A 25,011-nucleotide genomic window follows, 5' to 3' on the forward strand; every position below is an offset into this window, starting at 1 on the left:
TTGAGGCCTGGAAGTGAAAGGGCTGTGCTGGAATACAGCCAATGTTATTGCCTTTTGTGCAAGCCATGGACTTGACTATATATTTGCTCTGAGTGGCAATATTCTAGCTTTGTTATTTTGGACTGCACTAAAATGAGAGAGAGAATATTTCAAAGAGTAAGTACATATGTCATTGTAAATATTATTGTGATTGTTCTTATCTCTCTTTTTCAGTGCCTGAAATGGAAGGTGAGAGCACAGCTGAAGGGGACAGTATAAGCTCCCTGTGCTCTCAAATAACACATGCATTCAGTGGTCAAGTGGAGGACCCATTCTCTTCTGCACCAATGACGAAACCTACTATGGGTGCCGCTCCTCAAGTGACTGCCTCCCAAGGTGGGTAGCTGGTTTGATGGCACTTTGGAAAACGACTTAACTTTGACAAAGAATATTTAGGTTGTAGTGTTGCAGATTTGACCATTTGATATGTGCTCTTATTGTAGTCAATGGAGCAGCTTCAGCCTTTCCACTGCCTGTTCCAGCACCAGCAGCACCTACCATGTCTCCCACAGTAATGCCGGTGCGTGACACAAACCCTTGGGCCCAGGCCCCCACAACTAGCGCAGGAACTGCAATAGCTACAAGTAAGGTTATACACATGGTTTAAGGATATAACTGGAGATGGAAGTAAGAGGCATATTTATAATTAAGCATTCGTTGCATAGCCCCAATTATTTTGCTCAGGACCAAAAATGTGGGGACTTCACTTACTAATTTCATCATCGATTTGTCTATGGTGGTATATATTAATGCTAAGCCTCAAAAATAACTGAAGTCATTTCAAATTCAGTATGCTGTGCTTATGCAATTTTGTTGGAGATAACTCGTATTACCAGAGAAGCTTCTCCATTTTTGTTTCACGTGACTTGGGCTAAGTATTAGAAATACCTAAGCCTTCATCTTCACATACTACCCCTTCCAACAAACTCTACTCTAATTCTACCCCTCTCCTCAGCACCTGTCTCAAGTTTGCATTATTTGCCATCCTTTTTAACCCTGAGTTGACGTTCTAACCCAGTCATCCCTCCATCACGAACACAGCCTACTTAGCATTGCGTGTCTTTATTTCTGCTCAGCTTCTCTGCTGCTGAAACCCCCTTCTATACCTTTGCTACCTCCAGATGTGATTATTCCAAGCTCTCCTAGAGCTAAGCATATTTCGTTCCCATAAGTTTCAGCTGATTCAGATTTCTGCTGTTCATATCTACACCAAAGTTCTTCCACCTATATCATCCTTTTACTTGCTGACCTACATTAGCTCCCTGTCTATCCCATGACTTGATTTAACCATCCATTGCCAGATCTGGTTGAACCATATTGAACACTGTCGGGTCCTGCTCATTATGTAAAGATCATCCCAGTATACAAAGATAACCCCTTGGCTTCTCTTTACCACAAATCATCAACTTAAACCACATTCTTTTGACTCCTCCATCCTCACCTCCACTCTCAATTGCAATGAGCTTGTGGACTTCCTTCTCACAAAAACGGCTATCATCCATTCAACTGTCTCTGCCATTTCCCTCCTTTAGCCTGCCCACTGGGCCAAACTCCTCTGATGTTCTCCACTGGCCTAGCCTTGAACTCAAAGAACAAAGAAAAGTGCAGCTTAGGAACAGGCCCTTCGGCCCTCCAACCTGCACCAGTCATATTGCCCTTCAACTAAAACATTTTGCACTTCCAGGGTCCGTACCCCTCTATTCCCGTCCTATTCATGTATTTGTCAAGCTGCCTCTTAAACACCACTTTCGTACCAGCTTCTACCACCTCCTCTGGCAGCGAATTCCAGACAACTCATATCTTTCTCTAGATTCTATCTTATTTGCTGCCATGCTCACTCCTCAAGCTCATCTTATTCATGAGACCCACCTCCTCCTCCCTCAACCCTGTTCCCACCAAACTTTTGACCATCCAGTTTTCCTTTCTGGCTTCGAGGTTAGCTGGTGTCAACAGTTCTCTCTCCTCTGTTAATGTCCCCTCCTCCCCTTCAAACCTGCCATCCACCCCCTTTCCTTAAAAACCCTTCCATCAACCGCCCATCTCCAATGTTCTAAGTGTTTTGGGATTTTTTGCTAAGTTAAAGCTGTTATATAAATGCAAGTCATTAATATTACCTTCATGTTCATATCCTCTTCTCATTGCCCAGCCCTATCCCTGTAACCTCCTCCTGCCTAACAGCCTTCAGATCTCTGCATTCTTCCATTGCTTTTTATGCATCCCATCGCTTCACCATAGATAGGCATGCCTTCAGCCATCTTAGCCCTAAGCTCTGGAATTCCTCCCTTAATCTCTCCACTCCTCTCTCCTATTTTGTCGCTCCTTAAAAGCTACCTTTTTGACCCAAGCTGTTTATCAACCTGCTAATGTCTTCTTTAGCTCAGTGTAGATTTTTGCCTAACTGCGCTCCTTTGAAGTATCTTGGAACTTTTTTCTGTTAACGGTGCTATATAAATATGAGTTGTTGTTTTCATCATTCATATTCCATTCATACTGAAATATGTGAGCCTTTCACCTTAAAATTCCTTTAGGTTAAGAGTCAGTAATATACCTGAATCACTATCAATTTGAAATTGTTTAACTATTGCTTGCTTTTTCTGTTGTAATAATTATTAGCTTTGAATCTTTTAATAGCATTTAAGGTTTAATGGTTTAAAACTCCTCTGCTGTAAATTGTATTCAATTCTCACATTGTTTTACATGTGCTGAAAAAAATGAAGCATGTGAGTGTGAAATGCTGTCAAATGTCTCCAACAATAACCAGACTCTGTCTTTTGGTCGTACAGAATTTGAGCATTGCTGAAAAAGTGACATGCTGTTGAAGCTTTTTGTCTTGTACTCATCAGGACAGATTGCATGATTACCAATAGTAAAGCGAACAAAATTTTCACTGCATGAAAAGAGAGTGCTGATCGGTTGGTTAGTGAACACTAGTAGAGGTGTTGCCATGGAGAATGCACCAGGGAACAGTTAACTGATAAACTTTTGTTCAAATTCAGACTAGGCAGGTTGATTCTGGTTGTTCGACATTGCTAACCTATTCACCAGTGTACCTTTCAAGGAAGCCGGTACCATGCACTACACCATGTCACTAGATTATGGTGATCTAGATGCTCCGCCATTGTCTGAATCTATATTAATTGAACTTATGAACTCAGCAACTCGTGCACCTGAGTTCGGTTTTAATCACACATGTATGTCCAACTAGATGGTGTTGCCATCAGATTCCCCTCTCGGCCCAGCTCTCGCAAACATCTTTGTCAGTTTCTACCAGAAATGCGTTCTTTGCTGGAATGACACCTAACCTCCTACTCCTTGCATACTTCCAACATATAGATGATACATTTGATATTCTTGAATCCGCAGTTCGTGTAAGAACTTGCTGATACACCTTAATTGGCTCTATCCTGCACTCAAATTCACCTTTGAAATAGAGCAGTCAAATGAGTTACCTTTCCTCAACATGCTAGTTGAGAGATCTGCCAATGGGCTTTCTACTACTGTTTACCGCAAGCTTACCTTCACTGCTCAATACTCAGTAATATTCTCTAAACTAGAGGAAGTAAATGTAATATAAGAGTAAGTCATGGCAGGGCAACTTGGCCAAGTGGAATGCTTCGCCTGTGCGATGTGGGAAGTCAGGGAAACTTTCAGTCCGCGTGTGCAGCAAGTGCCTCCTGCTGCAGCTACTCGAAATCAGTGTTTCGGAGCGAGAGCTGCAACTGCATTGTGGAGCATTCGCGAGGATGAGATCTTCGTGGATAGCACATACAATGAGATGGTCATATCGCAGGTAGTGTGCATAGGCAGAACGGGAATGGGTGACCACCAGACAGACAGAGTAAAGACACTAGGCAGGTAGTGCAGGAATCTCTTGAGTCCGTCTTCCTCTCAAACAGATTTTCCATTTTGAATACTGCTGGGGGAGATGGTTTTGCAGGGGAATGCAGCAAAAGCCAAGTCCGTGGCACCACAAGTGGCTCAGCTGCACGAGAAAAAAGAGTGGGCGAGCAATAGTGATGGGGGATTCTATTGTAAAGAGAACAGATAGACGTTTCTTCTGCCGCAGACATGAGATGAGGATGGGATATCGCCAGGGTCAAGGATGTCACTGAGCAGCTGCAGGACATTCTGAAGGGGGAGGGTGAATAGCCATAGGTCGTGGTCCATATTAGTACCCATGACATAGGTAAAAAGAGGGGTGACGTCCTGAAAGCAGAATATAGGGAGCGAGAAAATAAATGAAAAAGCAGGAGCTCAAAGGTAGAATCTCAGGGTTACTCCCAGTACCACATGCTAGTGAGATCAGGAATAGGAGAATAGACCAGATGAATGCGTGGCTGGAGAGACGGTGTAGGAGTCAGGGATTTAGATTCTTGAGGCCTTGGGACCAATTCTGGGGAAGATGGGACCGGAACAAGTTGGACAGGCTGCACCCCAGCAGGACCAGGACCAATATCCTCACAGGGGTATTCACTAGTACTGTGGGGGAGGGTTTAAACTAGAGTGGCAGAGGGATGGGAACCTGAGCAGGGAGCCACAAGAGAGGGAAACAGATAGGAATGAAAGATGTAAAGTAGAAAGCAAAAGTGGAAGGCAGAGGAAACTAGGGCTATAGTACAAAATAAGATGTGTAAACATGTTAAAAAGATAAGCCTAAAGGCACTGTATCTGAATGCATGGAGCATTCTCAATAAAGCAGACAAATTAACAGCGCAAATAGATGTAAATGGATATGATATGATTGCGATTACAGAGACATGGCTGCAAGGTGACAAAGGCTGGAAACTGAATATCCAAGGGTACTCAATTTTTAGGAGGGACAGGCAAAAAGGAAAAGGAGGTGGGGTGGCATTGTTAGTTAAGGATGAAATCAATGCAATAGGAAGAGAGGACATTGGCTTAGAAAATCTAGATGTGGAATCAGTCCGGGTGGAGCTAAGAAGCAACAAGGGGCAGAAAACATTAGTGGGAGTTGTTTATGTGTCTCCAAACAGTAGTGGTAAAGTAGGGGATGGCATTAAACAGGAAATTGGAATTGCATGTAACAAGGGTGCTACAATAATCATGGGTGACTTTAATCTACATATGGACTGGGCAAACTAAATTAGCAATAATGCTGGGGAAGATGAATCCCTGGAATGCGTATGAGATGGTTTTTTTAGACCAGTATGTCGAGGAATCAGTGAGGGAACAGACTATCTAGATTTGGTATTGTACAATGAGTAGGGGTTAATTAATAATGTTGTGCAGGGTCTTTTAGTGAACTGTGACCATAACATGATAGAATTCTTCATTAGGATCGAAAGTAAATCCAATCCGAAACTAGGATCCTTTATCTAAGCAAAGGAAACTACGAAGGTATGAGGTGTGAGTTGGCTAAAATAGATTGGGGAGCTTCATTAAAAAGCATGATGGTGTATAGGTAATGGCTAATATTTAAGGAACGAATGTATGCATTGCCACAGTTATATATTCCTGTCTGGCGCAAAAACACATGAAAAGTAGCCCAATCATGGCTAACAAAAGAAATTCAGGATGGTATTTGATCCAAAGAGGAGTCATATAAAGTTGCTAGAAAAAGTAGCAAGCCTGAGGATTAGGAGCAGTTTAGAATTCAGCAAAGGAAGACCAAGAGATTGATTAAGAGGGGAAAAATAGAGTATGAGAGTAAACTTGAAAGGAACATTAAAAGTCGACTATAAAAGCCTCTATAAGTATATAAAAAGAAAAATATTAGTGATGACAAATGTAGGTCCCTTAAGGTTGAAACGGGAGAATTTATAATAGAGAACAAGAAAATGGCGGAGCAATTAAACAACTGCTTTAGTTCTGTCTCACTGAGGATGGCGCAAATAACTTCCCAGAAATGCTGGGAACCAAGGGTCTAGTGAGAAGGAAGAATTGAAGGAAATTAGTGTCGCTAAAAAGAAAACAGTGCTGGAGAAATTAATGGGACTGAAAGCCAATAAACCACAGGGCCTAATAATCTACATCCCAGGATACTAAAGGAGATGGCTATGGAAATAGTGGATGTGATAGTTGTCATCTTCCAAAATACTGTAGATTCTGGAACAGTCCTGGCAGATTGGAGGGTGGCAAATGTATCCCCATTATTTAAAAAAAGGGGGAGGGAGAAAACAGGGAATTACAGACCGGTTAGCCTAACATCAGTAGTAGGGGAAAATGCTAGTCTATTATAAAAGATGTGATAATAGGACACTTAGAAAATATCAACAGGATTAGACAAAGTCAACATGGATTTATGAAAGGGAAATCACATTTGACAAACCTACTGGAGTTTTTTGAGGACGTAACTAGCAAACTAGATAATGGAGAGCCATTAGATGTGGTGTATTTAGATTTTCGGAAAGCTTTTGATGAAGTCCCACATAAGAGACTAGTATGCAAAATTAAAACACGTGGGATTGGGGACAATATATTGGCATGGATTGAGAATTGGTTAACAGACAGGAAACGGAAAGTAGGAATAAATGGGCCTTTTTCAAATTGACGGGCGGTGGCAGCTGTTCACAATATACAACAGTGATTTGGATGAGGCAACCAAATGTAATATTTCCAAGTTTGATGGCACGAGACTTGTTGGGAATGAGAGTGGTGAGGAGGATGTTAAGAGGCCTCAAGGCGATTTAGACAGGCTGAATGAATGGGCAAATACATGGCAGATGCAGTATAATGTGGATAAGTGTGAAGTTATCCACTTCAGTAGGAAAAACAGAATGGCAGAGTATTATTTAAATGGTGATAGATTGGGAAATGTTGATGTACAAAGGAACCTGGGCGTCCTTGTACACCAATCATTGTAAGCAAGCATGCAAGTGCGGCAAGTAGTTAAGGCGGCGGCAGATGGTATATTGGCCTGCATTGCAAGAGGGCTTGAGTACAGGAGCAAAAATGTCTTACTGCAGCTGTACAGGGCCTTGGTGAGACCACACTTGGAATATTGTATACAGTTTTGGTCTCTTTGTCTAAGGATACACTTACCATAGAGGGAGTGCAGCAAGGGTTCACCAGACTGATTCCTGGGATGGCAGGATTGTCATATGAAGAGAGATTGGGTCAATTAGGCCTGTATTCACTGGAGTTTAGAAGAATGAGAGGGGATCTCATTGAAATGTATAAAATTCTGACAGGGCTGGACAGACTAGATTCAGGGATGATGTTTCCATTGGCTGGGGGGGTCCAGAATAAGGGATCACAGTCTCTGGATATAGGGTGGGCCATTATAGGACTGAGATGAAGAGAAACTTTTTCACTCAAAGTGGTGAACCTATGGAATTCTCTACCACAGAAGGCTGTGGAGGCCAAGTCATTGAATATATTTAAGAGAGAAATAGATTTCTAGTTTCTAAAGACATCAAGGGGTAGGACAGAGATTGGGAGAATGGCGTTGAGATAGAGATCAGCCATGATATTGAATGGCAGAGCAGGCTGAAAGAGCCGATTGACGACCTCCTATTTTCTATATTTCTGTGTATCCTGATGAATGCAAGATGAAAAGCTTCTACAGCACGTTTTCTTTTTTCGGCAATAACCCTCTTTTTTGTTACCTTTTGCCATTTGTGGTATAGACTTGACTTGTAATCCCTAGAATATAGAAGATTAAGCAGTGATCTAATTGAGATGTTTAAGATGATTAAAGGAGTTGTTAGGGTAGATAGAGAGAAACTATTTCCACTGTTGGGAGAGTTCCGAATAAGGGGGGCATAGTCACAAAATTACAGCTAGGCTATTTGGGGGTGATATGAGGCAGGGTCGGGGAAATCTGGAGTACTCGCTTTCACTTCCACCCACCCCTTAAAATGAAAGCTGTTGAAGCTCAGTGACAATTGAAAATTTCAAGACTGAGATTTATGTTTGGTAAAGATATTGAGGGATGTGGCAGAAAGTTGGGTAACATTGGAATTCAAGTACAGATCAACCAGGATCTAACTGAACCATTCAGGTTCAGGCTTAAGGGACTAAATGGTCTAAGCTTGCACCCATTTCATTTTGCCATCACCCATCTTGCATTTTTAAATCAGGCTGAGGAGGAGGAAGAGAAAGAAAATGTATGTATGGCTCCAATAATTCATCGACACCAACGCTCATCCAGGACCCCCCACCCACCCTGCCCGTCTCTCTGTCCCCATCCCGTCTTCCAATCCCAGCCCCAGCTGTGTATTCACCACACCCGCTGACCTTCCCCTCTCTGATGCTGAACGTTCAGTGCTCAGCAAAGGACTCAGTTTCATACCCTTACGCCCTCGTCTCAATGAATTTCGGGCTGGGCACGATGCTGAACTCTTCTTCCACCGCCTTCGTCTCTGTGCTCACTTCTTTGGGCAGGAGTCCTCTCCCCGTTCAACGGACGTTTTTACCCGCCTCCAATATTCTCCCTTCACCTGGACCCCTCCCTCTGGAATCTTACCTGCTCTTGATCTTTTCATTGAGAACTGTCGGTGTGACATCAGTCGTCTCAATTTCTCTGCTCCTCTTACCCACTCTAATCTGTCTCTTTCTGAACTTGCTGCATTCTGTTCTCTCAGGTCCAACCCTGATTTTGTCATCAAACCTGCTGACAAGGGTGGTGCTGTTGTTGTCTGGTGCACTGACCTCTACCCCGCAGAGGCTGAGCGTCAACTCGCAGACACTTCCTCCTACCTCCCCCGGACCATGACCCCACCACTGAACATCAAGCCATTGTTTCCAGGACTGTCACTGACCTCAGTTCCTCTGGAGATCTTCCCTCCACAGCTTCCAACCTTATAGTCTCCCAACCTCAGACAAGCCGCTTCTACCTCCTACCTAAAATCCACAAACAGGACTGTCCCAGCAGACAGATCGTGCAGCCTGTTCCTGCCCCACGGAACTCATTTCTTGCTATCTTGACTCCATTCTCTCTCCGCTTGTCTGGTCTCTTCCCACCTACATCCACGATTCCTCTGGCACCCTACATCATATCAACAATTTCCTGTTCCCTGGCCCCAACCACCTCCTCTTCACCATGGACGTCCAATCCCTCTACACCTCCATCCCCCACTGGGATGGTCTGAGGGCTCTCCACTTCTTCCTCGAACAGAGGCCCGAACAATCCCCATCCACCACCACTCTCCACCGTCTGGCTCAACTTGTTCTCTCACTGAACAATTTCTCCTTAAACTCGTCTCACTTCCTCCAAATAAAAGGTGTGGCTATAGGTACCCACATGGGCCCTAATTATGCCTGTCTCTTTATGGGGTATGTGGAACATTCCTTGTTCCAGTCCTACTCAGGCCCCCTCCCACAACACTTTCTCCGGTACATCAATGACTACTTCGGAGCTGCTTCATGCTCTCATCTGGACCTGGAAAAATTTATTAATTTTGCTTCCAATTTTCACCCTTTATTCATTTTCACATGGTCCATCACATGACACTTCCCTTCCCTTTCTTGACCTCTCTGTCTCAATTTCTGGTGATAGATTGTCCACCACTATTCATTACAAGCCTACCGACTTCCACAGCTACCTCAACTACAGCTCCTTACACCCCGCTTCCTGTAAGGACTCCATCTCATTCTCTCAGTTCCTTCGCCTCCGTTGCAACTGTTCTGATGATGCCACTTTCAAAAACAGTTCTTCTGACATGTCTTCCTTAACCGAGATTTTCCACCCACAGTGGTTGACAGGGCCCTCAATCATGTCCGGCCCATCTCCCACGCATCCACCCTCACACCTTCCTCTCCCACCCAGAATCATTATAGGGTCCTCCTTGTCCTCACTTATCACCCACCAGCCTCGGCATTCAAAGGATCATCCTCCCCCATTTCCGCCAACTCCAGCATGATACCACCACCAAACACATTTTCCCTTCACTCCCCCCCCCCACCGGCGGCATTCCGCAGGGATCATTCCCTCCGGGACAACCTGGTCCACTCCTCCATCACCCCCTACACCTCAACCCCCTCCTACGGCTCCTCCCCATGCAACCGCATAAAGTGCAACACCTGCCCCCTTACCTCCCCCCTCCTCACCGTCCAAGGGCCCAAACACTCCTTTCAAGTGAAGCAACACTTCACTTGCACTTCCCACAATTTAGTCTACTCCATTCGCTGCTCCCAATGTTATCTCCGCTACATTGGAGAGGCCAAACGCAGACTGGGTGACCGCTTTGCGGAACACCTTTGATCTGTCCGCAAACATGACTCAGACATCCCTGTCGCTTGTCATTTCAACAAAGCACCCTGCTCTCATGCCCACATGTCCATCCTTGGCCTGCTGCAATGTTCCAGTGAAGCTCAACGCAAACTGGGGGAACCACATCTCATCTTCCGCCTTGGCACTTTGTAACCGGACTCAATATTGAGTTCAACAACTTCAAATCATGAACTCTCTCCTCTATCCCCACCCCCTTTCCGATCCCCCCCTTTTCCAATAATTTATTTTTTATTTATTTTGTATATAGATGTTTCTTTTCCCACCTATTTCCATTATTTTGAAATGTATTTCCATCCATTGTTTTTTCTCTACCTTTAAGCCTATTTCGATCCCTTCCCCCCACTCCACTAGGGATATCTGTCACTTGCTCGTCCTGCTCTCTGCCCTTAATGTCATCATTAGCACGTTCCTCAGCTAATATCACCACCGTCAACACCCCTTTGTCCTTTTGTCTGACATCTTTGGCAACCTCTTCTTTGCCTCCGCCTATCACTGGCCCTCTATCCAGCTCTTCCTGTCCCACCCCCCTCAACCAGCTTATATTTCACCTCATTTCTATATTTCTTAGTTCTGATGAAGAGTCATACATACTCGAAACGTTAACTGTATTCCTCTCCGCAGATGCTGTCAGACCTGCTGAGTTTTTCCAGCTGTTTTTGTTTATATTTCAGATTTCCAGCATCCGCAGTATTTTGCTTTTCTATTAAAATGTATGATGTAATGGACAAGTTTTCCCATTGGTTCAACCAGTGCTCTTCTTGAAGCTATCAAGGGATATGGGTCAAAGGCAGGTAAATGAAGCTAAGGAACAGATACTTTCTAAATGGTGAAAAGCAAGAAATAGTGGTTGTTCAAAGAGACTTGGGGGTCAAAGTTCATAAGACATTAAAATGTCATGAACAAGTACAGAAAATTATTATAAAGGTTAATAGAATGCTGAAATAAGGTCAGAAAATTCTGGAAATAGTCAGCAGGTCAGGCAGCACCTATAGAGAGAGAAACAGAGTTAATGGTTCAAGTCTGTGACTTTTCATTAGTGGAAGGCTGGTCTTTGTACCTAGAGGACTAGAATACAGGGGGAAATTGAGGGGAACAGATTGGGAGAAAATATTTCTGCTTGTTGGGAAGTCTAAAAGTTAGAGCTAAATCTCCCAGGATCAAAATTAGGAAACACTTCCGAGCACAAAAGGTGATAGATGTTTGGAACTCTTTTTGCAAATAGCATCGATGCAAGATCAATTGTAGGTGATGGTTAACCAAAGATATTGAGGGATTGGGTCAAAGGTGGGTATATGGAGTTAGGTTGCAGATCAGCCTTGATCTCATTGATTGGTGGAACTGAATGGTTTGTACCTGTTCCTGATTAACTGAATGGCAGGTGCACTTGAAGGAGACCAATTTTCCTCTCCTGTGCTATGTGGCTGACTGGGATAACATTTAGGCTCCTTCCTCTGAAGGTGCAAGACTGATCTGTGCCTCAGCTGAGGTTGTGCCTTAGACACTGATGTCTTTATAAAACAGCAACCTTTTGTACAAACTTAAACCAAAGTAGCCACCATTTTCTTTTTAATGTTGACCAGAACACTTTTTTTCTTACCTATGGTTTGTTTGCTTTAAGATTGAGTAATCAAGCACTTGTCAGATGGTCTTACAATATTTTTCTCCTTGTTTTAACCAGGCACTGACTGGGGCTCAACCGCATCTGTAACAACACCCTTTCAGCCCAGTCACAAACGCACACCATCGGAAGCTGACCGCTGGCTTGAAGAAGTATCAAAAAGTGTCCGCATGCAAACAGCACCACAGCCACTGCCACAACCATCATTAGCTGCGCTACCAGCTCCACAGTCCTTTCAGGCCAACACCTTTGTTATCCCACAGGCAGCACCAGTCAGTGTGGTTCCTCAGATGCAGCCTACGTTTGTTCCTGCTCAACCATACAGTCTAGGGGTCACCAATGGGGTACCATATCAAGCTCCAAGTGTGCCTGTGGTTGGAATCACCCCTTCACAAATGGTTGCTAATGTCTTTGGCACAGCAGGTTATACTCAGGTTACTCATGCACAATTGAAACAAAATGCATTCCCACAAAATGAAGGAGGCATCATGGGTATTACTGCAAATACTAACCCTTACTTTAAACCTGCCCAGCAAATTAATGGTTCGGCAGCTTTCAATGGAGCAGAAAGTGGCAACTGGACAACAGAAACCAAAAGCATTCAAATGGCAGCAGGCATACCAGAAATTGATGCATTTGAGGCTCAGTGGAATGCACTGGAATGTAAATCAAAGCAACGGGCCACACCTTCTCCTACTAATCCTTTCTCTAGTGACTTACAGAAAACCTTTGAGATTGAACTTTGAGCAGACTTCAGATTTTTTTCTTTTGTGTGCAGAATGCATTGTGTTGATAATGGGCATGAAGAACGGCTTTAACAGTCTCTGAAAACCATTATAAACCTGATGCACAGCTGGACTGAAAAATCTGGCAAGGTTGAATGATCAAAGGGGACATGTCTGTTGTCTGCCTTGGATAAACTGGTTATTTTCATGGTACGAGTGTAGGGGATCAGCTGCTTGTTTCTAAACTCTTTCTACCTACAATTACATTGTTATTCTGTGGTGGGACTGCAGAATGATGCTGCAGTTCTCTAGTGTTGGAGCTTCCACTTTGGATAAATTGATGCCAAAATCTTTATTTTTATGCATTAGTATATATTTTAAATAGTTATGGAAATTGAGCTGTAAGTAATCTTGCCAAAGGTAAAACACCGAACAGTTGTACGAAATGTATATAGAGAATGGTTTATTGCTTATTAAGTAATTGGGTTATATGTGATCCTTTAGCTGGACCTTGTTGCAGACTATTTTGCTGTGGATAATAAACTTGCTTGAACAGATGACCAATAATAAATCATTAGTTATCATCAGTTAATTTTTTTTTCACAGTATTGTTATGGTCTACATAAACCATGATCAATGTTGTATGTTCTGTTGAGCAAGATCTTATTTTATTCTGCTACTTTTTTTTTCACAGTATTGTTATGGTCTACATAAACCATGATCAATGTTGTATGTTCTGTTGAGCAAGATCTTATTTTATTCTGCTACTAAAAATTCTCTTGTTTTCCTTACTATTTTGAATGGGTTTTTAAGACAGTCAGTCAGGTTTGATTGCTGTAATTGTTGAAATGGATTTGCACAATATAGTTAAGCAAAATCATCCTTGTTGGTACCAAGTGGTACTCACTTTTTTAACCTCCTTCCCTTTGTGGTGATTAGTGAGAGCCCATCTTTCTGTGTTACAGCTACTTTGCATCTCACTTGAGGATTCAGCAGGTTTTCTTTAGTTTTGTTTTAATTTTGACTTGTATGAGCCTTACAATCACTTGTAATAAATAAAGAAATTTATACTGGAGATTTATAACCCTTAACAGAAATAAATGGTGGTTAGAAGACTTATCATATTTGGAAAAGTGCTTTTTTGATGATTTCAAATTACAGCTTTAAATTATTTTACACTTCAATAGCAAGGAAGAGTTTTGATAACATTGCACACACTAAGTAGGTACTTTATTGGGACTAATCCCCAGCACTTCTCAAAATATATTATTAATCATCTCTTCGTCAGAACCAGCAGGGAGTTATTTTAATCAGTTTGTCAAAGCCAATCTATATGGAGTCTAATTATAAATACAACTAAAAATAAAAGAAACCTTGAAAATAGTGACACATCTCCCAAAACATGGTGTAAAATAAGAAAGACTGGAATGTTACACAAGAAATATTTGAATATTATCAAGAGACTGTTTTATGTGCATGATTAATCCTAAGGAGAAAATCCAGTTTTCGAGTACCCCTATTAGATGGTGGCACTGGAATAGATCTTGCACGTCGTATAAGAACAGTTTAAGCACAGTTTTAACTTGCACCTTCCATGGCAGATTCTACCGACACCAATACTTTTTAATTTCCTCAATCAGTAGTTTATTGTATTCTGCCATTCTGTGTAAATATAAAAAAGACCACTGGTTCAATATGAATTGTTTAATTCATTCATTTGCTATTCATGAAAATGTGTTAATACATAATATACATTTTTTACATGAACATCTTGTCTTTAATAAATGTGATTCTGGATTTAAGTGAAAATAGTTATAGTATTAAGTGTTATGTACAATATTATCTACTTAACACCAGTTCAAAGGAGTGATAGTGCACAAAACAGTAAGGACCAACAGCAAAATATACCTGATTATTTACTGAGTTTATCCAACCTGTCAACATTTAGCTTTGAAAACATCAGGCTTTTTACACAAAATCTGAATGCATATAAATCTCACATATCTTTGGAAGTAACAAAAGTTCACAACCTTTGAAAATCATATTTTCTATATTAATTTGTTTCTAAGAATGTGCAATAATTTCTAGTTCTAAAACTATTATATACACGGATAGTTTAAAAAGAGTACAGGTACTGCTATTTGCATAATGAAAGGTGGGTATGTCTGCTCGTATAGTCAGAAGTACATTGGTCACCTTTTTCTGTGGTAATGAACTTTCCAACATTTCTTGAGTAGCATCTCTTGTTCATATCCGACAATACAACTTTTCATGCTACTGCCAGTTAAGTGGACCTACAATTGAGAGGATACTTCCAATCAGAAGTGCCATTTTTGTATCATATCGAGTGCTTATTGTTTAACCCCACAGAAATATTGCATCAATACTAAACTAAAGTTACCCCATCCAATCCCACACTCAGCCTGCTAATGTCTTGGAGGGGAGAAATGCACAGTAGTGGAAATTAGTACACTTTTAGAACTGCTGCATGTTAAATATGCTTCACTTTCAATTGTGTGTCTTCACAGGCCAAACAATTGAAGCTAGCCCACTTTGGTGCATTTGGTTGTGTTTTATCAACATGTTTGTTATATTCTAGCAAAACAAGTAAAGCAAAGATTTGATTTAACAGAAATCTACTGAATAAACTGCACTGGAATATGGATCAGTTTCTGACTGTTCTGCACATAAGTGACTTATTGTACTTCATATGGTGAAATGGGAAAACACATGGCAGCTGAAATTTAATGTAGAAAAATATGAAATTATGCATTATGGAGGGAAATATGAGAGATGATATAAACTCAATGGTACCATTTTAAAGGGGATGCAGGAACAGAGATCTGAGGGTTCACATACACAATTTGAAGTTGATAAGGCTGTATTTAAAATTCTTGGATTTATAGAGATGTAGAATACAAAAAAACAAATTATGTTAAACAGTTATAAATCACTGGTTAGGCCTTGGCTGAGTGTTGTGTCCAATTCTGGACATCACACTTTAGGAAGGATGTGGAGACGCTGTTGATAACAGGGCTGAGGCCTTTAGTTATGTGGAAGAATTGGAGAAGTTGGGATTCTTGATTGAGACTATTTGAACAGCTCCTTCAAAGAGCCAAGAACCACGGAGGATACGTGTTCCATAAAATAAATATGTTAACCTGTTTAACTCGATTTGCCAGTTACAGTAAATGTTATATTTGGAATTAAGTTACCAACAAGGGACAAAAATATTTAGAGATAAATGTGCCTTTATTGTAGTTTTATGGGATGGCTGTATTACCTGCTGTAAGGTATATGTAGAGTAGAAAAAAACCACAACCATTATTAGGTTAGAAGCTGTTGTTTCAACAAAACAAGCTGGCCAGACTTACTCCAAAGGTCTGAAATGAAACCTGACTGGAGAGAAAACTAATGCATCATATTCCCCAGAAATTGATCTAGAAAAAAATGATATTCTTACATAGAACAGCTATTTTCCTTCCTTCAGAGATATTAAACATTTTTAATCATAGATGAGGAGAAAAAGGCATTGGTGATTTCCCTCCAGCTTTCACTAAGTAATACAGTCCTTTGAAACAATCAGCCTTATAATTCTCTATATTCTAATAAATGAACATAACCATCTTATAAACTATAAATTGTATTTCATAACCGAACCTCATTTAGACCCTGCCGCGAAGAGGCTGAGAGTTAAAATGATAGCAGGTTCATCAGGATAGCAGTTTAAATTGACAAGGAAAAGAAAAACCCACAAAAACAGTTGATTTATAGGAGAAGAAATATCAGCCATGCAAATAAACTAAGAAGGCATTAGTACTGTTAGATGAAGTTAAAACATGCATGTGAGGCAATCTGTAGTATAGACATCCAAATCAGAGAGGAGGTTTTCAGGCAATATTCTACAATGACTCATTACCAATTGAAAACTGTGGCTTAAGTATGATTTAAATGGAATGGTCAATTTTTGCCTGATGGAAATGTATAGAAGGAAAAAAACTGAATAAAAGCAAAATGCTGGAAATGGAGCACTTAAAGAAAAAATAAGTTAACTTTTTGGATGGAGACTTTTCAGGAGCCATATTTTGCACCTTGCATTCTTTTTCAAATGCTTATGTATTGCTGTGTGGTTTCATTTTTTTTTGTTTTTAATTTCATAAGACTTTTGAAATTGCAGGGCTATGAAGAAGTCCCACTCCTCCACTCTGGTAGTTCTTTCAGAGATCCAGCACAGGAATTCAACATAAATATGAAGAAAGGTTAAGCTGTTTGGACCTATACTCATTGGAGTTTAGAAGAATGAGGTGATCTTTTGGAAACATGAAAGATTCTGAGGAGGCTTGAAGGTGTAGCTACTGAGAGGATGTTTCTTCTCTGAGAGTTGTTAGACTTCGGAATTCTGTTCCCCAGAGAGCATTCAAAGCTCAATTGGACAGTTTTTTGATTGACAAGGGAATCAAGGGTAATGGGGACAGGCAGGAAAGGGAAGTTATGACCACAATCAGATCAGCCATGACCTTGTTGGATGCTGGAGCAGGCTTGAAGGGCAGAATGGCATACTCTTATTTCTTAAGTTCTCTTGTAGGGATCAATTGATTAGTCTTTTTCTGTGCTCGTGCTTTTAAAAAAAAGTGTGAAGTATTCTTCCAGCCCTACATGATTTCCTGACTTATGCTAAAAATGGATATTTGTTTGCTTTTTGGGCTAATTCTCAGGTACAGGCCACTCGAGTAGGGAGCAAAAACTGAAAACCTTTCCAAACTAAAATTCATCTTGATCATCTAGTATGAGGTATAATGGAGTAACACAAACCTGTTAAGTAGCTGGATTCCCAGCTTTCAATACAAGGAAGGAGGGGAATGAGAAAAAATGTAGTGAAGTTAGAAATCATAGATCAGTTTATTTAAAACTTTATTTTTTCTCTCGCTGTGTTCATAGTTGGGGTCCCACAGAGGAATTGATTATTAAATCAAACACAGGGTATTTTAATGAGGGTTCTCTTAGCTGCTACTTGCTAAAAATGGACCCCAATTCCTAAGAAAAATAATAAATATCAACCAATGTGTTTTCTTTTTTTCATTCACTGTTTTGCCTGATCACTGAGGCTAGTGTTGTTAAGATATTGCCTGAAAACATCCACTAATCACCTCATCCAAGCAACAAAAAGAGTAAACAGAAATTCTACCCCATCACCTGAGTCCTAAAGCTCCCCGCATACGCCACCATTATCCCTGCTGTTGTAGATGCTGGTTACGTGACCAGTGCCTGGAGCAACTTGAACAGCAAAAACTGGAGTAGTACTGATTGGAGCAGAGATTGGCCTGTACTATCAGATCACAATTAGCCAGTTCTGGTTGATCCATACACCCTGAATCACGGTCTGTAGGTTGCACCACTGGTTTCATGGCTGTAAAAGTTATCACGTGAAAATACTTTAAATGTAACAAAAATTTAGAATCTATCCTTTTCATCCGACCATATTAGAGACTCTATTTCACTCTCGTGTACCAAACATACAGAAATTAGCTTTCAGCTCACTATCAATTCCATGATCGAGACCAGAATGGATTGTCTATGGAGTAAAGTTAAATAGCAGTTTTGGAGCAGAGGAGTTGTCATCAAAGATATTTCAACCACCCCCGCCGCACCGCCCCCACCCCCCCCCCCGCCGCGAGCCATGTACTGGCTAATCCAAAAATACCATAAAAAGTTTACATCCTCAACAGAAGGCATGGACTGAATGGCCTCCTATGCTGTAATGACGATGACTACTGATTCTAATAAGAACTGGATATAAATCCTGGGCTGTTTCGCTGGAAATTAAATAGTGTATTTAAAAGTTTATAATCTGTTCCTTCAGCTTTGTTTCAGTTGTGACTTAATTTAATTCATTTGGTTAATGGTGAGCAGAATGTACAAATAAGAGTTCTTGATTGTTACAATTGTCTGTATAGCATATCAGTCTGAAAAGCCAGTTTCTGCAATCTATACAGTAACAAGTGTAAAGGATGGTGCAAAACCTGTGTAGTTGAGTGAAAAGTGCAATTTTCTTTACCAGCAACATCAACGGTATTTAATGCAAATATGTTTTGCTCCCATCATAAACAGTCAGATTACTTACATTTGAGCGGAACCAGGCTATTGGTTATGAGAGCCAGTATTCACTGACAATACCATAGATAAAAACAAAAAACTGCGGATGCTGGAAATCCAAAAAAACAGAATTACCTGGAAAACTCAGCAGGTCTGGCAGCATCGGCGGAGAAGAAAAGAGTTGACGTTTCGAGTCCTCATGACCCTTCAACAGAACCCTTCACTGACAATACCAGTTATCTCCCAGTAGGGGGCACTGAATAGCAACAGAGCACGTACCTTGGCTGATTTTTCTCTCTTCCTTTCCCACCAGGAGGCTGAGATTAATTTGAGCACTGCTGAAACCTCAAATGAATTGAGTTGATTAAGCACAAACCTAATGGCCAGTAAAATAGTAGGGAGCCCCATCAGCACAGCTCCCCAACATGAAAGCTTCCCAGTGGCTAGCTGTGAGGGGATTAGCTGCCTGCCCCAAAGAAGGGGACAAGCAATTTGCATAAAGGTCCAAGTAAGGGCCATTTTGCTGTGTGCATAGGGAGACCGCAGTGTCATGGAAGCGGCCTCCCTGTGGGGGGGGGGGGGGTGGTGAGGTGGCCATTGGAGCCATGGGTGGGGAAGGAAACCTTCGTAACCTCAACAATCCCCCTCGAAGGGGTTTCCCCCTGTGACCTCAAAATTCTTAATTTACTTACCTGCCTAAGCTTGTAAGGTCTCCTATAGTAGCACCCACCATTCCCAGTGGTATGGCTGAAGCTTCAGAGCTGGCAGCCCTCTGATTGGGCTGGCAATGTCAGGAGCCTGCAGGCAGTCAATTAGGAGGACATGCTCGGGACCCACATATTGCTCTGCATTGCGATCCCAAAGCCCATAATAAAATTCAGCCCAGTACCTCAGTTTAATCAGCTATACATTAGATTACTAGTTTGAAAGCAGGTTCATATAGTACCAAGTCAATACTGGAGCTACCTCAGCAACATGATCAGCAGCCATTGTGTTAGCTTTGACAAGAATGCTGATGATATTCAGCCCTACATCTCCTAGGTAACTGTGGAAATAGTGGATGCAGTGGTTATGATTTTCCAAAATGCCCTTGGTCCTAAAATGATCTTAGCAGATTGGATGTTAGCAAATGTAACACTGATATTCAACAAAGGAGAATCAGAAAAAACAGGAAACTACAGACCAGTTGGCCAGACATCAGTAGTCAGGAAAATGCTGGAATTTGTTATTAAGAAAGTCTTAACAATGAACTTAGAAAATCATAGTATGATCAGACAGAATCAATATGGTTTTATAAAAGGGAAATCGTTCTCGATAAATTTAGAGTTTTTTGAGAAAGTAACCTTTAGGGTAGATAAAGAGGAGTCAATAAATGTAGTGTACTTGGATTTCTAAAAGGTAAAGGCAAGATAAAGGCTTGTGGTGTTAGGGTTAAAAGTTGGTGCAGGAGGGCGGGTTTTAGATGCCTGGATCACTCGGACCATTTCTGGGGAAGGTGGGACTTGTACAAGCGGGATGGTCTACATCTGAACCAGAGCGGGACTAACATCCTTTCGGGCGGGTTTGCTAGTGCTGTTAGAAGATGTTTAAACTAATTCAGCAGAGGGAGGGGACACAAAATGTTAGCAGAATAGGGACACGTCATAATACAGTAAAACAATCAAATCAGAGGGAGTACAGCTGCATTAAGTTTCAGGGGAGTAAGACAAGGCTGGATGGCCTCTACTTTAATGCCTGGAGTATTACATGTAAAACAGATGAGTTAAGGGTGAGGATTGACACGTGGAATTGTGATATAATAGCCTTCATAGAGACGTGGTTGAGGGAGGTGCAGGATTGGCAGCTCAACATTCCAGGATATAGAGTCTTCAGGCAAGACTGGGGAGGGGGCAAAAGTGGAGGAGGCATTGTTTTGTTAGTGAAGGAGTCAGTTACTGCAGTAAGGAGAGATGATATCTTGGAGGGGGCATCAAATGAATCTCTGTGGGTAGAGCTTAGGAATAAAAAAGGGGCAGCCATATTGTTAGGCGTTTATTATAGACGCCCAGATAGCAGGAAATTGAGGAGCAAATATATGCACAAATTGTGGAGGTGTGTAAAAACAACAATAGGGTAATTATATTAGGTGATTTCAACTTTCCCAACATTAATTAGGATAGGCATAGTGTTAAGGGATTGGATGGAGTGGATTTCATGAAACGTATACAGGATAACATTTTAGGTCAATATGTAGAGGGTCCAACAAGGGATGGCGCAGTGCTGGACCTAATTCTGGGAAATGAAGCCAAACAGGTGGCTAAGATGGTGGTGGATGAGCGTTTTAGTGATAGCAACCACAACATGGTACAATTTAAGCTTGTTATGGACAAAGAAATAGGTAAGTTGCAAACAAATGTTTTGGATTGGGGAAAGCAGATTTAAGGAAAATAAGGCAGGATCTGGCCAAGGTTTATCAGGGAAGAGCTACTTCTGGGGAAATCTACAGAAGAGCAGCGGGGGGGCGTTCAAAACGGAAATGGGGAGGGTACAGGCTCAACTTGTTCCCTCTAGGGTGATAGGAAGGAGTAATAATCCCAGAGAAGCATGGATGACCAGAGATATTCAGGATACGATGAGAAAGAAAAGAGGCTTTTAGCAGGTGCAAGGGGGAGCAAATCAGCGGAGGCATTAGTGGAGTACAGAAAGTGCAAGGTGGAGTTAAGAAAGCCATTAGGAGAACAAAGAGGGATATGAGAAAGCTCTGGCTGGTAAAAGTAGGGAAAATCCCAAGATATTCTATCAGTATATCAATGGGAAGGAGATAACCAGGGAAGGAGATAATCAGGGAAAGAGTAGAGCTCATTAGGGACCAAGGGGGCAATCTATGGATGGGACACTGGTAGAGTGTTGAATGAGTACTTCACATCCGTCTTCACCCAAGAGAATGAGGATGAATGTATGGAACTTGGGGAGAGGGACTGCGAGATTCTTGAGCAAATTGACAATAGGGAGTGACAAGGTATTGGAGGTGTTGGGAGGCTTAAAACTGGACAAATCACCAGGTCCAGAAGATTTGTGTCTCAGTCTGTTGCGGGTGGCAAGGGAGGAGATTGCAGGGGCTCTGACACAAATTTTTAATTCCTCTCTGGCCACAGGTGAGGTGCCAGAGGACTGGAGAACAGCTAATGTGGTTCCGTATTTAAGATGTGTAGAGATCAGCCAGGGAACTACAGACTAGTGAGTCTCACGTCAGTGGTAGGGAAATTATTGGAGAAAATTCTGAAGGAGAGAATCTATCTCCACTTGGATATAGGAATCAGGAATAGTCAGCATAGGCATGATCTTCCTCTGACAAAGCTAACAAATTTGATTCAATTCTTTGAAGAGGTGACTGGGTGTGTAGATGAGTGTGGTGCAGTTGATGTAGTTTATATGGATTTCAGCAAAGCCTTTGACAAGGTCCCACATGGGAGACATATAAAGAAGGCAAATGTACATGGGATACAGGGTAATTTGATAAGGTGGATTCAAAATTGGATTAGTTATCGGAGACAGAGGGTGATGACAGAAGGATGTTTTTGTGACTGGAAGCCCGTGTCCAGTGGCATACCACAGGGATCTGTGCTGTGTCCCCTATTATTCGTCATTTATATAAACAACTTAGATGACAATGTGAGGATTAGTAAGTTTGCGGATGACACAAAGATTGGCCAGGTGGTTAACAGTGAGGTTGAGTGTCTTGGGCTACAGGAAGATATAGACGGGGTGGTCAAATGGGCAGATAAGTGGCAGATGTAATTTAACCCAGAAAAGTGTGAGGTGATTCACTTTGGAAGGAGTCATTTGACAAGTAAGTATTCAATGAACGGCATGACACTAGGAAATTCAGAGGAACAAAGGAACCTTGGTGTGTGTGTCCATAGATCCCTGAAGGCGGAGGGGCATGTTGGTGGGGTGGTGAAAAAGGCATTTGGGACACTTGCCTTTATGAATCAAGGCATAGTTTACAAAGGTAGGTGGGCATGTTGGAGTTGTATAGAACCTTGGTGAGGCCACAGCTGGAGTACTGTGTGCAGTTCTGGTCACCACATTATAGGAAGGATGTGATTACACTGACGGGGTGCAGAGGAGATTCACCAGGATGTTGCCTGGTGAAACGTTTAAGTTATGAAGAGAGGTTGGATAGACTTGGGTTGTTTTCGTTGGAGCAGAGAAGACTGAGGGATGACCTGATCGAGGTGCACAAGATTATGAGGGGCATGGACAGGGTGGATAGGAAGCAGCTTAGTTGATGGGTCAGTCACAAGGGGGCATAAGTTCAAGGTGAGGGGCAGGAGGTTTAGAGGGAACGTAAGGAAAAACCTTTTTATCCAGAGGGTGGTGACGGTCTGGAATGCGCTGACTGGGAGAGTGGTGGAGGTGGGTTGCCTCACATCCTTTAAAAAGTACCTGGATGAGCACTTGGCACATCATAACATTCAAGGCTATGGGTCAAGTGCTGGTAAATGGGATTAGGTAGGTAGCTCAAGTGTTTCTCATGTGTCGGTGCCGATTTAAAGTGCAGCCACACACACCTCTTACTGCTTCCAGCCCTTGACTGCTGCACAAAAGACATGGCCCCGAAAGGCAAGAAGACCTCAGGTTGAATTATGCATTCCACGAGTGCCTTTTGGACCCAGTGGAGGCAGTGATGTCCTCTACCTCCACTCTGGCTACAGGATGGGCAGCAACATCGCTAATCCGGCTTGGGAGGCAGTGGTCAGCACCAACGCCCTGCAAAAGAGGACAGCTACCCAGTGCCGCAAGAGGATGAATGATCTCCTCCATTCCACCAGGGTAAGTCACTCTTCTCATCACTCTCAACTCTCACACTCTCAAACCCATCACACATCCACAGGGCCCTCACTTACTGGCAGTTCAAGGGGCATCACCATTCACTCTGTCCATGGGACCACTCACCACTCACACATGCCAGTCATACTTATCACCTGGCCTGACAGGCACCCTGCTTACACTCTCTCTATCTGTATTCATGCAGGACAAGCTGGCACACATCAAGAGGGAGAGGTCGCAGACTGGTGGAGGAATGCCTGAAATCAAGGTTCTCATGGACTTTGAAAACAAAGCCATCAAGCTGGCCGGTGAGGATCTGGATCGTTCCTGTGCTGATGGTGAGGTCTGTGCTGCTCTACCAAGTGAGGATCCAGCAGTGCAACATCCATCAGACCATGCTGTGAGTGATGTGTCCTCTTTCACAAGCTACTGCCATGCACTAATTATCTCTCCTTGCTTTTGCAGGCACATCTGGGAAACATCCACAACCCAGGGCCTCCTATCAAGCCCCGAGGGGAATTCAGAAGAGGAATCTGTTGAAACCGTCCCTTAAGACCCGTCACAGTGCACACTCACACCCTCCACCAGTGCAGAGAAACACAACTTGGCGGAACTTAGTTTTAGAGTCGCCTCAGGATCACAATCTGGTGAGCACATAGCACTTTCTGATCCACAGCAGGGACTTCCCAAGTGTCTGAACTGGGAGTAATGCTCATTACTTTGCAGTCTATGCCCGAGAGGTGAAAAGCTCTGGAGCACTTGACGGCACTTGTATGTCTCTGCATTGCTTGAGTGGGCAGATAAGTTAGAAGCCCGATTCCACACATATCATTGTGGCTGTGTCTGAACTGCCTCAGCTGTCACTTTACATGAGGTTTCTTGAATGCGTGGCCACTTCCCTCCACCCACCCGACTTGTGCACTGCCTTCAACCGCATGGGAGCCCTTGCCCCCACCCCGAAGTCACTTCTGCCGCAGGGCAGCCCTTGCCCCCACCCCGAAGTCACCTCAGCCGCAGGGCAGTCCTTGCCCTCACCCTGAAGTCACCTCAACTGCAGGGCAGCCCTTGCCCCCACCCTGAAGTCACCTCAACCACTTTTCCCCCATGCCTTCAATGCGCCTCAGCCTTGAAGTTCACCTTGAAGGTAAGTGCTGCGCAACGTTACTGTGTACTCTCCTCCGAGTTCCCCTCAAAGTGCACCCCTTATATATGCTGTTGTGAAACACATTGGCCTGATGGGGGGGGGAATGATTTTGGTGAGCTGGCCTTATAATGATATGCAAATGTAGTACAATGAGGTTCTCGACGTCTGAGGGCGGGAAACCATTTCTGGCCTTCTCGCCATATCGTCTGCTCACGCTGCCAAGCATGCCTGGTGCCAGCAGGCACAGACGGTTCCACCCAGAGTATCAGCCACGATCATACTGAATAACAGAGCAGACTCGAGGGGCTGAATGGTCTCCCCTGCTCTTAGTTCTTATGTTCTTAATACTCCATCACCATGCTCCAATTCAATATCAGAAAAGCCT

General features: G+C 42.6%; 2 protein-coding genes across 11 annotated transcripts in view; one reads left to right on the plus strand and one right to left on the minus strand.

The window, feature by feature from the left end:
• The window catches only part of numb (NUMB endocytic adaptor protein), a 244,205-nt gene extending 230,509 nt beyond the window's left edge, over window positions 1–13,696 (plus strand). For 8 of the 10 annotated variants that reach the window (XM_041214093.1, XM_041214091.1, XM_041214092.1 and 5 more), the window contains 3 exons: window positions 214–375; window positions 483–623; window positions 11,913–13,696. In XM_041214093.1, the coding sequence (XP_041070027.1) occupies window positions 214–375; window positions 483–623; window positions 11,913–12,598 (989 nt within the window). In that variant the 3' untranslated portion in view covers window positions 12,599–13,696. The remainder of the gene's footprint in view (window positions 1–213; window positions 376–482; window positions 624–11,912) is intronic. The other 2 variants (XM_041214098.1, XM_041214099.1) reach the window with 1 other exon arrangement.
• A 570-nt stretch (window positions 13,697–14,266) lies between these two features.
• LOC121292273 (papilin-like) overlaps window positions 14,267–25,011 on the minus strand; it is a 42,095-nt gene continuing 31,350 nt past the window's right edge. The window contains exons 11-12 of the mRNA XM_041214103.1: window positions 17,771–17,984; window positions 14,267–14,871 (exon numbers count right to left, since the gene is read on the minus strand). Coding sequence (XP_041070037.1) covers window positions 17,803–17,984 — 182 coding nt within the window. The 3' untranslated portion in view covers window positions 14,267–14,871; window positions 17,771–17,802. The remainder of the gene's footprint in view (window positions 14,872–17,770; window positions 17,985–25,011) is intronic.

The sequence above is a fragment of the Carcharodon carcharias genome, chromosome 20 (genome assembly GCF_017639515.1).
Source record: "Carcharodon carcharias isolate sCarCar2 chromosome 20, sCarCar2.pri, whole genome shotgun sequence".
In the NCBI taxonomy this organism is placed as follows: domain Eukaryota; kingdom Metazoa; phylum Chordata; class Chondrichthyes; order Lamniformes; family Lamnidae; genus Carcharodon; species Carcharodon carcharias.